Source organism: Triturus cristatus, chromosome 7 (assembly GCF_964204655.1).
Source record: "Triturus cristatus chromosome 7, aTriCri1.1, whole genome shotgun sequence".
Taxonomy (NCBI): domain Eukaryota; kingdom Metazoa; phylum Chordata; class Amphibia; order Caudata; family Salamandridae; genus Triturus; species Triturus cristatus.
The window spans coordinates 1,873,496,940-1,873,514,892 of NC_140590.1; the positions used below are offsets into that span (position 1 = coordinate 1,873,496,940).

Consider the following 17,953-nt stretch of genomic DNA (forward strand, 5'->3'; position numbering starts at 1 on the left):
CTGGTCAATGTGGCGAAGTAATGCACCCTGGAATAAGACCACAAGGTGCCTATTAGCAATCAGTCGGGGACAGGTGAACTTTAGTGGTCTGAATTCACCCCCCGGCTCCCGGGGCATGGAGCTCGGCTGGGGGAGGCGATGAAGCCTGCGCACAAAAGGTATATCTGCACTATGCGTAAAATCACTGAGCAGAGGGGATTTGGCTTCATTAGACATGGGTGCTACACGCCAAATTCACAGGGTGCTTTGAGGACGATGGGGTACATTTGTCCAGTATAAGCATGGACCTGTTATTGCTGGATAGGGGAGAGGCCCGAGAAATAGCAGGATGTAAGTAGGAATGCCGGCCTTGGTGGGGGTCCCTGGCTGCGACAGTCGCCACACCCCGGGCTGTGGCGGAGTTACAGGGTAATCCAGAGGTGGAAAGGTACTCAGGGGTACCCTCTTCAGGAGCACTAAGGGTGCTGAGGCCGAATATCGCCAGGAAGTCTTTGCGGTGGACTCTGAGGTGCGACGGCCCCCCATCTGTCCTACGGCCGGATGGAAACCTGTACAACCGGGGGTCGCTTGAATGCTCCGCCCCTTGCAGGGGGGGCGTGAGTAAGGAGGTAGGCCGACAGTTCACTGGAAGTGGGAGGGGCTATCCCCTCACCACAACCGCTAAGCACCGATTGGCTAAGGCCACGATGCAAGTTGGCCCATCAGGTGGTAGGCCGCGAGGGCCGGCTTGCCTTTGGATCGCCTGTAAGATAACCCACCATGTTGGCATATTTGGTATGCTAATAAACCTGCAGAAATTTTCAATGTCTTGTCTGTCTATTTATGTTACCTGTATGTTGCTGCGTGAGGGCTGGTGAGTGTGGCCGATATTGGCACTAACCCGGTGGCCATAGCCACCAGCTCGGCCCCACTCGACGGGATGACCGGCCCGCGGTGAAGAAATGCCACAGACACACCCCCTCACAACCAAGTCAGGACCTGGTACAGCCTGAGCCCCCAGGCTTGGATCAAGCAGGAGGTTGGAGCCACCGGTTTCCTTTATTAAAAATAAGGGAAAGAGGAGGGGTGTCGGGGGGGCTGAAAATGGCCAGCACTCACCGCAACAAGAGCGACGCAAGCTGTATCCCCAGACCAAGGGACGCAACACACCTGGTAAGGGGGGGCGCACCCAGCACTCCCGCCCCCTCCCCCGTGTATTTACCATGGCCTGCTCTAAAACCTGCCTGCGTACAGTGCGGCCAAGAGCTGTCCTTGAGTGCGTGGGAACGCCGCACCACACACTTGCATCACTAGGCAGCAACAGGCCCCCGCAGGCGAAGGCCCAGGCCATTATCTGGACAGAAGAAGGCCGGGGGGGCCTCGTGGCACTCACCCCCCCTTATCCCCCATGCTGCAACTGGCGAGCGAGGGCTGGGCCACCGGAGTCGGGTAAGCCGCATTAGACTGCCTGGAGCCTCCGACCCCCATACACCCCTCTCCGGTCTGCAGAAAGCGAAACGCCCAGGGGAAGGGGCCGCTGACCAAAGCCCTCCTGGAGCTGTTGTGCCCCCCCCCCCCCAAGGCGGCCGCAGCGACGGCAATGGCCGGACTTAGCAGCCTTGTCCCCGAAAGGGTGGGGAGGTGAAAGACACTCACCGCATTACACAGAACAGCTCCAGGAGATCCCATATCCCACGTCCCAAACGGCGTCAGGGCAGCAAGAGAAAATCCTTAATTTACTATTTTTGGTATTCACACAAGGCATTTAGTAGAAGTGAAGTTAGAAATCCTAACATTACTACGACTAAATGCCTTCTGTGAATACCAAAAGTAGTAAGTTCAGGATTTTATCTCGGATTAGTTCTGTGAATCGGCCCCAATGTAAACAAGCATTGGCATAGCCAATAGGTCTCGCTTTTAGGACCTTATAAGTATTTAGTTATGCAACTGTTGCATGGCTAAACACTTATAAGGTCCCAAATGCGAGCCCTATTGGCTATGCCAATGCTTGTTTTTAATCTAACTAACCTTTCAGCCTCATGCCCTGAAGTGTTGAGGTTTCAGATGATGGGTTGGAAACCAGTTGTGCTCGTTTGGCATGCTGAGCTAGCTCTTGTTGTTTTCCGCTGCATTTTGTTTTTAAACCTGAACGTTTCTGCAGCAAGCTCCCTGCTGTTGCAGTGTCAGTGTGTGAGTCCCCATGAGACTCACTCGGGTCATGCAGCTCTACAGTCTATGGATGTAGAAGAATTTTAGTAAATGCTGCTCATTTTTAGGTCTCGCCTGAGCCAGCGCTTTAGCGCTGCACTCGCGAGAGCTTTTGTAAAAGGGGGATCTGGAAGTGCAAACTAGTGCTTTTCAGGCCTCCAAATACAGTGCATGTGCGCAGGGCGCGCGCACCATTTGGCAGCCTGAAAAGCACTGCCTGATCAGTTTCGCGGCCGCTTTGATGTCCTCAGTGAGCCGCGCGGCCACTGAGGACATCAAAGCGGCCGCAAAAGTGCACACCATTTGCCACCCACTTCCTGCTTGTTTACTCTGTTTCCTAAGCAAGGAACTGATTTAGCAAACCTAATCCTCCCTCAAAGGCAGACTGATCGCTCCCACTTAAAAATACAGAACGCATTTGGTTTACTCCGTTCCATAGTACATATGAGTCAAAAATAGAGCAAACTAGTTTGCTCTGCATTTTTACCAGCGTGCAAAATGTTTAAGTAACGGCCCTGGTTTATTTTTGGAGAAAAGCCCGCTCGCTTCTTTTCGCTTTATGAAAGACGAAGCAATAATGCACAATTGATTTGCTTTATTTCTATGTTGCAAAACATTTTTTTCTTTTTTTAACATATTAATGTCCCTGCGTCAATGCCGGATATACTGCGTGGAGGGGCCCTGACGGTGCGTCGTAGGTGAAGAGCAGGAGAAGGGACTTGCTGTTTCCGCCATGAAGGACCGTCTCCGTGCACTCTGCCGCTGCGCATAATTTAAGACTACCCTTGAGCCGCTGGCACCAGTCGAAGGTCTCTGCGCTCATTGACCCAGTACAGAAAACAATTCCCCGGGCATCACGAGAAAGGCGGCAGTAAACTTCTCAACAAGCATTTGCAATGCAATAGGTCTCGCAGTTACACGAGTTAAAGCTATTGGCATTGTAAATGACAATGCCAATAAGCATTGTTATTTGCAATGTCAATAGCTCAAACTCGCGTAAATGCGAGACCTAATGCATTGCAAATGCTTGTTATTTTCTGCAAACGTAAGCGCGGTCAGTACCGACAAATGAATGCGCTTGCGTTATTCAAAGTATTGAAAAGTAATGAGTCGGAATGGAGTCAAATAAGCAAAAATGTCCCCTGCTGTCTGTTTAAAGCTCAGGTTTAGAGAGTGGGGTCCGCCTGGTAACTGTATTCAGAGTTGGTGCGGCGTCAGCGCGGCTGTACAAATATTAGGTGGGTAACAGCAGAGAAACCCCTTAACGCTGCACGTGTTTTACTAAAGAAACACAAAACAAATGAGCTATGCAACATGTATTGTAATGCCTAGGAGGACACAATGAAAGGTACCAATACAATGTTGAACATACAGGCGCCTCTCCCAAGGCCGGTAGGGTTGGGACGGTGTCACTAAAACCAAACCTTGTTTGTCTGCCTGCCTCGAGCGTCCGACTGACTCATTTGCAGGCACGCATGTAATGCAGTTGGAGGAAGTCTGATCACGGAGGATCGGGAACGCCAAAACAAGAAGGGGGAAATGTTTTATGATTATGCAGCAGCTGTTCGGTTGTTGCAGTATTTTCGGTTTTATTGAAACTTTTTCCGAGATATTTGAACCCTGCGTTTTGGAACGGCAATTTAGTGTGTTCGTGTTTAGTTTAAAAGGGAATATTGTATCTCGCTAACATTGCTTCTAACAAAGTTGTGTATTTAAAAATAGGTTTCCTTATTGCAAAATAACTCTTTCGCCGTAGGTTCCATAGCTGGTGTTGTTGACCAGTATTTACAAAGTCTTGCAGACATTTTGAACGGCGTAGGGAATAGATTTTTAGGTGAATTGACGACTATGGAACAAAGAGGGTTGCGTTCTGGTCCCGGCACTTCCACTTGGCCATAGTGTGTGATCCTGGGCATCGCACGTCACTGTTTTGCATTTTATCACGTACACTTACCAGCGTTGGTACAAGATGTTTCAAATAACACCACAGGCTGACCCACTTGCAGCCCTGCCAGTAATGTAGCCGGAGGAAGACTGTCACGACGGATCGGGGAAAACCATAAAATGAAGTGGCAATGTGCGCTAATTACGAAGCAGCTTTTCAGTGGCAAGCGGTGGTCACTGCCAGGCACACGATTTTAAAATAATACAAACCGCCGCCCAACGTTGTTAATTGCAACAGCCTCCTAATATGTTAGGGGACAAGTCACCCTGTTTAAAAAATAATTAATGAGTCCTGAATCAATTAATAGAAATAGCTTCAGAGGTTTATCGTAGTTGGACTGTGCACTCGGGGAGGGCAAAATACCGGAAAGGGCATGAAGTATGCATGTACTTCATGTTAGACCTGTCAGCCCTTTGGGTGGTCCCTCCTCATCATTATTTATTTTGTCCCACTTTTGCCTCAAACCCTGTTTGAATTTTTCCTTTTTGGGAACCACCAGACTTTTTAGTGTTGCTGCAGATTCAGGGAGCCATTTTACCTACCCCTGAAACTTCTGTCTGAGGGCCTGGAGCACAAAATGGTGGCCACCTGTGACATCACCAGCATCCACTGGAACCTACCAGCACCTTCCAGAACATTCCAGAACCCTGTGACAGTTGGAGGCGGTTTAGAATGTTGGGAAGCTAAGACAGAGAGTTGGCAGTTGGAGCTGGCAGTTGGCACCTGACTGGTGAAGGAAGAGCAGCAGAAACCTGAAGGAGGAAGGAGTGAGGCAGCAGGGGTGGAAACTTGTGCCTGGAGTGGGGTCCATAAACCCACCCTTGATACTAGTCCCTACTGACTGAGCCCAGCCTGGAGCCCTGTGTGGGAAGAAGCAAGAAAAACCATCCTAAGGACCTGGACAGCAGGAACAGGCCTTAGAAACAGAGAACAGCAAGATCCTGACCTGGAAACTGGTTTCCCTGGAGTCCGACGTCGAGTAGCCTGAGACCTGGAGCCCGAGGTGGAGAAGCGGCGCCGACTGGAAAGCGGACGTCGTACCCGGAGCCGCCAGAGGTCGAGAGAGGGCGCCGTCAGAGGTCGTGAGGAATACCAGAGGTCGAGGAGGAAGTCACCCGAGGTCGAGTGAGCGGCGTCATCGGAGGAGTGAAGTCCGCCCTCCGGAGTCGTCGGAGACCGAGGTGAGGTGTACCGGAGGTCGGGAGTGAGGATCGCACTCCGGAGTCGCCGGAACCTGAGAGAATCGTGTCGGAGGTCGGGAGTGGAGGTCGCACTCCGGAGTCGCCGGAAACCTAAGGAGAGGAGCACCGGAGGTCGGGAGTGAGGATCGCACTCCGGAGCCGCCGGAAGTCGACATCGAGTCAAGGCCGGCCGACGTCATCGAATCCGAGGTCGCCATCGGACCGGAGCCGCCCGAAGTCGACATCGAGTAAAGACTGCCCGACGCCATCGAATCAGAGGTCGAGATCGAGCCGAGGCCGCCGACATCGATCCGGAACCGCCTACCGGCGTCGTCAGGAACTGACATTGTGCCGAGGCCGCCGACATCGAACCGGAACCGCCTCACGGCGTCGACACGACTCCAGCGGTGTCGGAGCATCAGAAAAAGAGCAGTAAGTGGAGTAGAGGGCGCCTAAGGCCCTGTGGAGACCTGAGAGACTGCTCTAAGGGGCTAGGGAGGTGCTGGAACCAACCTGACTGTGCCAGGGGTGAGCTGGGACTAATCTAGAGAGGTTGTGTGGAGGGAGAGAGCCAGGTCTCTGGTATTCCCCCCTTGATCTACCTCAGTTTAGGCCTCAGCCTTGTCCAAGCCAGGGAGTAGACACCCTCAAGCCTTCCACGTCCCCACAAGCTGTGCCTGGGCCAAATCAGCCCTTAGGAATTCAAAAGTGATCTGATTCTATGAGTGTCACTGTCAGCTTTTAAGTATTTATTAGGGGCACTGTATTTATTGTATTTAACCTATTTATTGCTTCACTGTATTTATTGGTCCACAGTATTTATTGATGCACAATATTTATTGGTTTACAGTATTTATTGCCTCAGAATATTTAATTGCCTGTATGTATTGCACTTATATTTATGCCTTCATTATTTATGATCACCCCTATTTATTGAATCATTAAGCCAGTATTTATTTGACCTGCACTATTTAAAAGGTTTGTATATTGTGATTGTTATTTATTTATCCAATCAGCAACTAAGAGAAAAAGAAGATAAAGACAGATATTTTCCTAATTTTTACGGTGTAGAGTCGTTTTTGGAATGGATGCACGCATGGTTATTGTTTGGGTATGTTGTATGCTTAGCACGGAGCCTGATTCCTGACCACTCGAGCCAAGCTACCACAGTGTGTCCGGAAGACCACCACCACCCTTTCAGAGTGGGAGTGTGGTTTTCCAACATTAATTGGTGGCAGCGGTGGGATAGAGCTGTGCCTACGTATACTCAACAATAACTGTGGGTATTCCATAGGCCTACACCGGGAGTTTTCTCAAAGCGGCCTTCCTAATTGTGGGTTTTTGTTTTTTCCAAATTTACTCTGGTGGTGGGAGGAGGTATTATTAAAGGTACCCCCCTGCATAGTTACTGCACAAAACCTGTCCTCTAACCTGAGTGGGCGAGATGGAGTTTGTACTAGAAAATCTAGAAACGTACACTGTGGCCCAACTCAGGGAGTTTTGCCAGCGGGAGGGGGTGTACTGTCCCCCAGGAGCAAAGAAGGGTGCACTCCAAACCAGCTTAAGGGCTTGGGGGGAGGCACGACGGGAAAGCAAGGCTGAGGAGGAAGACAGGGATGGAGAGCCTGACCCCGAGGGGGCTGAGATGTACCAACCTGAGGTGGGGAACCTGTCAGCGGGGCCCAGAACCATTTCCAGGAAGGGCAGCAGTGCCTCTAGCGGTGGCTTGTCTGAAGTGGAGTTAACAGACCGGAGGGAGAAAAGACAGCTCGCATGGGACTTAGCAAGGCTGGAGAAAGAGAAGGAGGAGCAGAGGATGGCCCATGAATTACGACTGAAAGAAATAGATCTTCAGATCCTGAGAATCGGGGCACAACCTGTTCCTAATGGTGGCAGCCAAACCCAAGAGATCACCAGGGAACCTAAACCATACCTGCCAAAGGACATAGTAGCTAGCTATGGAGTGGGCGACGATATCGCCAAGTGGCTAGCGGCCTATGAGGTCTCGTTGAGGGCCCATGGGGTTCCAGAGAAGTACTGGGGAGGGGGATTGTACAAGTACATGCCTCCAGCTGGTAGGGATGCTTTATTGGCCCTCGAGGAGGATGAGCAGACCCACTACCCCACCATGAAACTGGCGCTCATCAGAAAGTTTGGACTAACACCCGAAAAGTACAGACAGAAGTTCAGGGGTAGTCACAAACTGGGCACACAGAATTGGGTGGACTTCCTGGACTATGCAAAGAAGGCACTGGAAGGTTGGATTCAGGGCAGTGAAGTGAGGAACTACGAGGGGTTGTTTGACCTAGTACTGAAGGAACACCTGCTCGAGAAATGTTTCCCTGAACTGCGGCAACACCTGGTGGATAGCAAGCTGACCAGTCCCCGGAAGCTTGCTGAGGAGGCGGACATTTGGGCTAGTACCCGGGTGTCCACAAGGGGGACTGGAGGGGATACTCAAAAGGCCGGACAGGGCGCCCCCCAGAAGAAAGAGGGAGGGGAAAAGAAAAAGGAGTTCTCCAAAGGCCCCCAAAATAACTTCCAAGGGAAGGGAATAGGATTCACCCCTAGGGCTAACCCACCCAGAAACCCTAATCCTGGCCAGAGTCAGCAGCCAAGGGTTGTCCATTGCTATGAGTGTGGTGGCGTTGGACAGTATAAAGGAGATCCGAAGTGCTTGAAACGACCACCCCCTCCCATTGGAGGAAAGACCCCCGGAGTAGCTAGTGTAGTGCTCGGGGAGGAGATGCCCTTAACTAAGGGAAGGGAGTGGGCGGGTGTCACTTTAGTGTCCCTGGGAGAACGGGAGATGGTTCCTAAGATCCAGGTGCCCGCAAATACCGCAAAGTATGGGCAGTGGGTCACCATCAACGGCCAAAGAGGGGAGGCTCTGAGAGACACAGGAGCCAGTATGACTATGGTGCGTAGCCAACTGGTGTCTCCAGAGCAGGTAATTCCCGATGTACTCCACCCAGCCGCGATGGCTGACGGCAGAACAGGCCACTATCCAGTGGCCGAGATTCCCTTTGAATGGGGGGGGGGTTGCAGGTTCACTTCGAGTTGCCGTAAGCCCTGCCGTGCCAGTCGATTGTCTGCTGGGGAATGACATGGAGCACAACGCTTGGAAGGAGGTGGAATACCGGACTCACACCGAGATGCTGGGTACACCTGATTGGGCCTGTGTTAGCACAAGGTCCGCGACTACCCGAAGAGGGAGTTCGTTTCGGCTGGAGCCTGGAACAAAGGCCCAGCCAGCTGCCAGTCAAGGGAAGAACCGAGGACGGGAGGAGCCTGCCTCGGCGTCCCCACCCCGTAGGACGGATAGGCCACCGGAGGTGGTGGACCAGGAGTCTGCGGTGGGGGACGTTACCAAACTGGAGGACCTACCCATCCCGGCCGAGTGGCACGTGGAGGGAGGCCCGTCCAGGGAGGAATTCTGCCAGGGCCAGAGGGAGTGCCCTACCCTTGAGGGGCTGAGGCGACAGGCCGAAGCCCAGGCAGCAGGGAACGTTGAAGGGAACTACAGTGTTTACTGGGAGGATGGCCTCCTCTACAGTGAACCCAAGGCACCCCTACATGGATCGTCACGAGCCTTGGTAGTTCCTCAACGTTATCGAGCCTTCCTTCTGGAGTTGGCTCACGAGATACCATTGGCAGGACACCTGGGGCAAGACAAGACCTTCGCCCGTCTTGTCCCACACTTTTATTGGCCTCAGATGAAAGTGTTGTCCGATACCTACTGCCGGACATGTGTGTCTTGCCAAGCCAGTGGGAAAACAGGGGTGAAGCTGAAAGCTCCCCTGGAACCACTTCCTGTCGTTAGCACCCCCTTTGAAAGGGTGGGCATCGACATTGTGGGTCCGTTAGATCCGCCAACGTCAGCTGGTCACAGGTTTATCCTGGTTCTGGTGGATCATGCCACACGGTACCCAGAGGCAATACCTCTGAGGACCATAACAGCACCTGTTGTGGCTAGGGCCCTGATGGGAATCTTTACCCGAGTGGGTTTTCCCAAGGAAGTTGTGTCCGACAGGGGGACCAACTTCATGTCAGCGTACATGCGGGCGATGTGGAAGGAGTGTGGAGTGACCTACCGGTTCACAACTCCTTACCACCCCCAGACCAATGGTCTGGTGGAGAGGTTTAACAAAACCTTGAAGGGCATGATGAGAAGTCTGCCTGAAAGCCTGCGGAGGAAATGGGACGTCCTCCTACCCTGTTTACTTTTTTCCTACAGGGAAGTGCCACAGAAGGGAGTGGGCTTCAGCCCCTTCGAGCTTCTGTATGGGCACCCTGTACGTGGACCTCTCAACCTGGTGAGAGACGGATGGGAAAGAACTCCCAGAAAGCTTCCCCAGGATGTGGTGAGCTACATGCTGGCCTTCCGGAGCCAAATGGCTAAGTTGTGGAAGCAAGCTTCTGACAACTTGGAAGCCAGCCAAGCAGTGATGAAGGCGTGGTATGACCACAATGCTCACCCGGTGGAGTTGGAGCCTGGCCAGAAGGTGTGGGTGATCGAACCCGGAGAGCTTAGTGCCCTCCAGGATCGCTGGTCAGGACCCTTTGAGGTGTTGGAGAAGAAGGGTAAGGCTACCTACTTGGTGGACCTGAAGACCCCTCGTCAGCCCCTGCGGGTGCTGCATGCCAACCGCCTCAAACCCCACCACGAGAGGCCCGAAGTCATCTTGATGATGGTGACTGACGGAGGAGAGGACGTGGAAAGCGAGCCTCTCCCTGATTTGTTTGCGTCTCAAGAGAAGGATGGGTCGGTGGAGGGAGTGATTCTCTCCCCATCTCTAACTCCTGAACAGCAGGAGGACTGTCGCCAGGTCCTGGGGCAGTACTCTTCGTTGTTCTCCCTTGTCCCGGGTAGGACTCACCTGTGCGTCCATGACGTGGACACAGGAGACAGCCCACCTGTGAAGTCCAAGATCTACCGGATGTCAGACAAGGTGAAGGCCAGCATTCACAGTGAAGTCACTAAGATGCTGGAGCTAGGAGTGATCGAACCTTCTAGCAGCCCCTGGTCCAGTCCGGTGGTGTTAGTACCAAAAGCTGCACCACCGGGTGCCCAACCGGAACTGAGGTTCTGTGTGGACTACCGGGGACTGAATTCAGTGACCAAAACTGATGCTCATCCGATCCCTAGGGCGGATGAATTGATTGACCGGCTGGGAGCTGCCCAATATCTAAGTACCTTTGACCTTACTTCTGGGTACTGGCAGATCTCTTTGACTGATGGAGCAAGGGAAAGGTCAGCCTTCTCCACGCCCAACGGCCACTACCAGTTCTGTGTGATGCCCTTTGGGCTCAAGAACGCACCTGCCACGTTTCAGCGCCTGGTAAACCAGATCCTCACCGGAATGGAGAGTTTCTCTGCTGCTTATCTGGATGACATAGCCGTCTTCAGTAACAGCTGGGAGGATCACTTGCGTCACCTGCAAGCTGTTCTCCAGGCCCTGAGACAAGCTGGATTGACGATCAAGGCCAGCAAGTGCCAGATCGGGCAGGGGTCGGTAGTTTACCTTGGACACTTGGTGGGTAGGGGAGCGGTGCAACCCCTCCAGGCGAAGATCGAGGCCATCATGGCCTGGGAACCCCCCAAGACACAGACTGAGGTCCGAGCATTTTTGGGCCTCACGGGATACTACCGCCGCTTCGTGAAGGGGTACGGTACCATCGTAGCCCCCCTCACGGAGCTCACGTCCAAGAAACAACCTCGACGGGTAGTCTGGACGGAGGCTTGTCAGCAAGCCTTTGAGAGATTGAAGAAAGCCATGTGCGAGGCCCCGGTCTTAAGGGCCCCAGACTTTTCCAAGGAGTTCATTGTCCAGACAGATGCATCAGAACATGGCATTGGGGCAGTGTTATCGCAACTCAACGAAGAGGGTCTGGATCAACCCGTGGTCTTCCTATCCCGGAGACTACTTCCCAGGGAACAGAAGTGGAGTGCAATAGAGCGTGAAGCCTTTGCAGTGGTATGGGCTCTGAAGAAGTTGCGGCCATACCTGTTTGGCTCGCACTTCCTGGTTCAGACCGACCACAGACCCCTTCGTTGGCTGATGCAAATGAAGGGGGAGAATCCCAAGTTGTTGAGGTGGTCTATTTCCCTACAGGGAATGGACTTTCAGGTGGAACATCGGCCTGGAGTGGACCACGCCAATGCAGACGGTCTCTCAAGGTATTTCCGCCTTAGTGATGAGAACTCCCAAGGGGTTGGGTAGCTCTCCCCACTTTCAGCTGGGGGGGACGCGTGTTAGACCTGTCAGCCCTTTGGGTGGTCCCTCCTCATCATTATTTATTTTGTCCCACGTTTGCCTCAAACCCTGTTTGAATTTTTCCTTTTTGGGAACCACCAGACTTTTTAGTGTTGCTGCAGATTCAGGGAGCCATTTTACCTACCCCTGAAACTTCTGTCTGAGGGCCTGGAGCACAAAATGGTGGCCACCTGTGACATCACCAGCATCCACTGGAACCTACCAGCACCTTCCAGAACATTCCAGAACCCTGTGACAGTTGGAGGCGGTTTAGAATGTTGGGAAGCTAAGACAGAGAGTTGGCAGTTGGAGCTGGCAGTTGGCACCTGACTGGTGAAGGAAGAGCAGCAGAAACCTGAAGGAGGAAGGAGTGAGGCAGCAGGGGTGGAAACTTGTGCCTGGAGTGGGGTCCATAAACCCACCCTTGATACTAGTCCCTACTGACTGAGCCCAGCCTGGAGCCCTGTGTGGGAAGAAGCAAGAAAAACCATCCTAAGGACCTGGACAGCAGGAACAGGCCTTAGAAACAGAGAACAGCAAGATCCTGACCTGGAAACTGGTTTCCCTGGAGTCCGACGTCGAGTAGCCTGAGACCTGGAGCCCGAGGTGGAGAAGCGGCGCCGACTGGAAAGCGGACGTCGTACCCGGAGCCGCCAGAGGTCGAGAGAGGGCGCCGTCAGAGGTCGTGAGGAATACCAGGGGTCGAGGAGGAAGTCACCCGAGGTCGAGTGAGCGGCGTCATCGGAGGAGTGAAGTCCGCCCTCCGGAGTCGTCGGAGACCGAGGTGAGGTGTACCGGAGGTCGGGAGTGAGGATCGCACTCCGGAGTCGCCGGAACCTGAGAGAATCGTGCCGGAGGTCGGGAGTGGAGGTCGCACTCCGGAGTCGCCGGAAACCTAAGGAGAGGAGCACCGGAGGTCGGGAGTGAGGATCGCACTCCGGAGCCGCCGGAAGTCGACATCGAGTCAAGGCCGGCCGACGTCATCGAATCCGAGGTCGCCATCGGACCGGAGCCGCCCGAAGTCGACATCGAGTAAAGACTGCCCGACGCCATCGAATCGGAGGTCGAGATCGAGCCGAGGCCGCCGACATCGATCCGGAACCGCCTACCGGCGTCGTCAGGAACTGACATTGTGCCGAGGCCGCCGACATCGAACCGGAACCGCCTCACGGCGTCGACACGACTCCAGCGGTGTCGGAGCATCAGAAAAAGGGCAGTAAGTGGAGTAGAGGGCGCCTAAGGCCCTGTGGAGACCTGAGAGACTGCTCTAAGGGGCTAGGGAGGTGCTGGAACCAACCTTACTGTGCCAGGGGTGAGCTGGGACTAATCTAGAGAGGTTGTGTGGAGGGAGAGAGCCAGGTCTCTGGTATTCCCCCCTTGATCTACCTCAGTTTAGGCCTCAGCCTTGTCCAAGCCAGGGAGTAGACACCCTCAAGCCTTCCACATCCCCACAAGCTGTGCCTGGGCCAAATCAGCCCTTAGGAATTCAAAAGTGATCTGATTCTATGAGTGTCACTGTCAGCTTTTAAGTATTTATTAGGGGCACTGTATTTATTGTATTTAACCTATTTATTGCTTCACTGTATTTATTGGTCCACAGTATTTATTGATGCACAATATTTATTGGTTTACAGTATTTATTGCCTCAGAATATTTAATTGCCTGTCTGTATTGCACTTATATTTATGCCTTCAGTATTTATGATCACCCCTATTTATTGAATCATTAAGCCAGTATTTATTTGACCTGCACTATTTAAAAAGTTTGTATATTGTGATTGTTATTTATTTATCCAATCAGCAACTAAGAGAAAAAGAAGATAAAGACAGATATTTTCCTAATTTTTACGGTGTAGAGTCGTTTTTGGAACGGATGCACGCATGGTTATTGTTTGGGTATGTCGTATGCTTAGCACGGAGCCTGATTCCTGACCACTCGAGCCAAGCTACCACAGTGTGTCCGGAAGACCACCACCACCCTTTCAGAGTGGGAGTGTGGTTTTCCAACACTTCACATATGTGGAGAGGGGAAAAAAGTCCAGATTTAGATACTGCATGTCTCGGTTCAAGACAGCGCATGAGCGCCGTCTAGACCAGAGACCTAAGAAGCATTGGCCGCACGGCAGTAAAAGTAACGCCGCGCGGCCGTAAAAGCGAAAGTCATCGCGATCGCTCTGAAAGCGAAAGTCATCGCGATCACGATGACGCGCTAAAGCACGAGTTTTCAAAGTGCTGCTGAAGGCTAGTGGTTCGCGCGTGCACGCTCTCGTGAACGCAAGCGCTAGGCCAGCCAGCAGCATTTTGAAAACTCACCTCCAAAATGTCTCTCCGAGCCAGCGCATGCCCTGGGCTCAGTGAGACCTAATAAACGGCTCATCCTGAATACAAATTACCACCCGTGTGGCCTGTTCAACAAAGCACTGGAGACCAGTGTTGGACACTCAGAGAAGAACTGGGCACAGTGGCCAGTCACTGCTGTGAGCCGCTGCACTCTGCAGGTGTGAGGGCAAAGACTGACTCTGCGAGAGGAGCCATAGAAGGTGGTGCAACGTCCTGAGCTTGTACAAATGTCCAGTCATGATTCATGTGAGTGACACGTGTGCTCCTTGAATGAGATATTCACACCTCACCTGCACATGCAGGAGTAAGTGTTGCCCCTAAGCTCCCACTGACCCATGAAGTTCTTAGCTTTAAAAGGAACCCCTTGGCATTTCAGCGAGCTTGCAGCAGTATCTGGGCTCTGTATCGCCAGGGACAGCTGCAGTACTTGTACCAGGACACTTGACTTGTGCCGGCCCCGGAGGACCAGCTCAATGGTTTCCCTTTCACAAACCACTGGTTTCAGGTGCGATAGTCCTGATGGTTCAGCTGTAATGGACAGGACTACAACTCCCAGAATGCATTATATTGTTAAAGAAAAGCCAGGGGTGACACATGGTACCACTGATGGCATGGATTTATCTGGTATACTGGGTGTTACGTAGGTACAAAGTGCACTTGCTGTGATGTTTACATGCTGTGTGCAGTGTCTGGATTGCACATTGCCTTGCAGGTTGGTATTTGTGTGTATTTAACAGGAGGTTGTGGGCCGTGTTTGTGATGTGAAGCTTTGTGTGGTCTCTGTTACTGTATCCTGCCAGGGCACTGTGTCCTTTCCTTGTACCTACAGACCACAGTCACTGCCCTCTGATAGTCCTTCTTGTATGTCTAAGATTGGCACCAGAGTTTGGCTTTACAAGTCTGGAAGAGGTGTGGTGCAGCGGCTAGGGTGCCTGACTCCGGACCACAGGGTTCAAGGTTCGATCCCAGACGCCAGCGGCAGGTTAGCCCAGCACCATGTGACTCTGGGCAATAGCTCACTTAATCTTACCGATGGACCCCAGCGACGAACCACCTCTCCGCAGGTAGCTGTGTGCTTTACAAATGTTGGTATATCATTTCACGGTCCCCATGGGCTGGTGATGGTAGAATGCAGGGCTGCCCCGGGTCCACGCAGGGGGCCCTCCTAAGAGGGCGGCCCCCCTTAGTGCCACAGGATGGCACACGAGTCCACCTCCCAGGGTTTGGGACCCTCGCGGGTCCCCAATGCCCACGTCACTTCCGGGCAAGAGGGGTTGGGGGGGGAGAGGTACATATACCTCTCCCGCCCACTGGTCACCCTCTTTTCCCGCTGCCCTGACGCCGTTTCTGTCGTGCTGCGGTAGAGGCCGACCTTCCTTGCACGAGGTTAGTCCATCACCCCAGCCACCCCTCCACCCAAGGGCCCCGCCACGCGGGACCTTGCCCCATGTACAGATGCCCCGGCCCCCGAGATGTCCGCTATCTGCCGACACCAGTGTGGCAGGGGTCAGGGGTGCGACGGGGGTTTGGGTGATGGGGTGTTTGGCATAGGAGGCGGCAGCAGGGAAGGCCTGCTGGCATCCGCTGTTGCTTGGCCTCGGATGCGGGGACAATACTTCCCGGCTACTAGGCACCAATTAGCTTCAGACGTGATTTAAGGCGTATGGGAGCCCCCGGTGGGTAGCCCATGGGGGAAGAGAGCAGCCGACTCCGGCATCAGCGCCGAGGGTCGGGAATTTCCTTATCGGAGCCAGGCCAGGGGGGCAGTCGGCGAGTTGTGAGGTAGGGGGGGCGGAGAGTCACGTTTGCCCCCCCCACTTTATGTACAGACGAGCCCCCAGCAACTGCGCCGAGTGGCGGGGAGTGCAACTTTGCGGGGGAGGGGGCCAGATCGACGAGTCTCGCTTGACCGCCTCCCCTTGAGAGTGGACTGCCTATCCTTGATAGCGTTGGGCCAGGCCTCGCCATGCAGGGCCCTGTGAGCGGGTAGACCCGGGGCTCGATCCCAACTACTAGAAGCATGGAGCGCAATGGCAGGCAGAGTGAGAGGGGGATGCAAGAGTTGTACACCGGCCTGGCAGGTTGCGGTCAGTGCATACACCCCCCCCCCCTCCCCGTCAGCCCGCGCTGAAACAGCTTCCGGGCACACACACAGCCGCCGCCCCCACCTCCCAGTACTTCACAGACCTATCGAATGTTAATGAGGCTTTGTCGTTTTTTTCACCCCGTCTAGAGCCCTTGCATCGCCACTCTGACTACTGCTGTTAGAATTGGCACGTTACACAATACCAAGCCCTGGCTGCTGAAACCCCGAGGAATCGGGTTTTTGCTTGCGGTAATCTGGAGGCGGGAGACTAGCCTTTAAATCAGTAGTCTCCCGCATGAATCGGGAGTGTCGGAATGTCTGCCTACTATCTGTTAATTGCATTGTGTCTCCACTTTGAAAAATAAAATGTTAGTTATGCCCTTACCTGAGTTAGCGACCGCTCTGGTGTCCCTCAGACGCGCTGCTGTGCCCTCTATCTGTGCAACAAACACTATTTACAGCAAGTTCAGGCCGTTTCTCTACTGAGAGCCTCCACCGCTCTCTGCAACTTTCTGGTCGGTCCCCGTGACCTCCGCTACGGAGTCAGTCTTCGCCGGACTTTCTGCTGCCACTTGAAGCACTCCCTCATCCCAGCGGCAGGGGTGGGGTGCAGGTTACAGTGGGTCCGAGCCGGTCGGCCAGTGGTCCACGGGATCTCATACTGCCGCGATACAGGCAGCGATCTCCTCACGCGGTGAGGGGGGGTTGCGTCAGGAGCCACGCTGCATGCGTCGCTTTTGTGGTAGCCTGTGGGCATTTGGTGGCGAGTCAACCCCCCTCCCTTTTAGGGTGCCACGGTGCCTGCCGCTCTACCAGGAATTATAGAAAAATAGCAGCTAAGTATGCACTCGTTTTAACAAAATAATCAATTACTCAATAGGCTTTATTACAAAAGCAAGACAAGCCACCAGGACCTAATCGTGAAGTATTTGTATCGACTTTTTCTACTAACTCTGATTCAGTTAAAAAAAGCATTTTACAAAGATGGGATTTGTTTCAGACAGAATCTGATTTTAAAGGAATCTTTTCTGAGTGACCTTTGCTTGCATATAAAATATCTAGCAATCTTAAAGAAATTTTGAGTCGCACCACAGTCAGTTCTGACATTGCCTTTAGAGGTATGACGAAATGTATGAATTGCTCACATTGCAACAATGTTATCATGGGCAGGTATGTTACCCATCCGTGGACTGGTAAAAAGATTATGTTGAATTTTGATGCGAATTGCAACAGTCGTCATGTGATTTATTTGATCAAATGTCCGTGTGATTTGTATTATGTTGGCAAAACTGAGAGGGTGCTACGTATTCGTATAACTGAGCATAAGAGTAGAATACGTACTAAAACCATAAGTTCACCGCTAGCATTGCACTGGTTAGAGAAGAAGCACTCCATTGCTCAATTGAGATTCTGCGTTCTAGAGAAAGTTTCACCACGTTTAGACAGGGACATGACGAAACTTTTGTCACAACGCGAATCCTATTGGATTTGGTTTTTGCAAACTTTACTCCCAAAGGGGTTAAATGATAAATTTGAACTGGCATGTTTCCTTTAAAACAATTCTTTCCTAGTTGGTTCCTGGTGTGCATTATGTACATTACTAAGTGAGTAGCTGTTATTTGCTCACTTTATGTTGACATTGTATTGTTCTCATATTCTGTAACAAAACTGAGATTGTTATGATGACACATTTTGTAACAAAGTTGAAACTGTGATATTGTTCTATGTTAAATTTTATGTTTATTGCTTTCTTATTAGGTATTTCCATTTGCCCTAAGGTCTCTTAATTTTATTTCTTTTTATTCCTTTCATTTTAACTTTATTGTTCCTGTTGAACGTAGTCTCTCGACATTTCTCATTTTTTATTCATTTTTTTAATTCATTTTTACTTGGTGATGGGCTTCACGTTTCAATATGGCGGCTGTTTTTACAGCCTGTTCTCGAGGTCAACTGTTGCA

The 17,953-nt window shown here is 52.3% G+C and overlaps 1 protein-coding gene across 1 annotated transcript in view; it reads right to left on the minus strand.

The window, feature by feature from the left end:
- The window catches only part of LOC146813561 (uncharacterized), a 467,883-nt gene extending 450,493 nt beyond the window's left edge, over positions 1 to 17,390 (minus strand). The window contains exons 1-2 of the mRNA XM_085615444.1: positions 17,337 to 17,390; positions 16,381 to 16,432 (exon numbers count right to left, since the gene is read on the minus strand). Of these exons, the coding sequence (XP_085471570.1) occupies positions 16,381 to 16,432; positions 17,337 to 17,390 (106 nt within the window). The remainder of the gene's footprint in view (positions 1 to 16,380; positions 16,433 to 17,336) is intronic.
- Between the last annotated feature and the right edge of the window lie 563 nt (positions 17,391 to 17,953).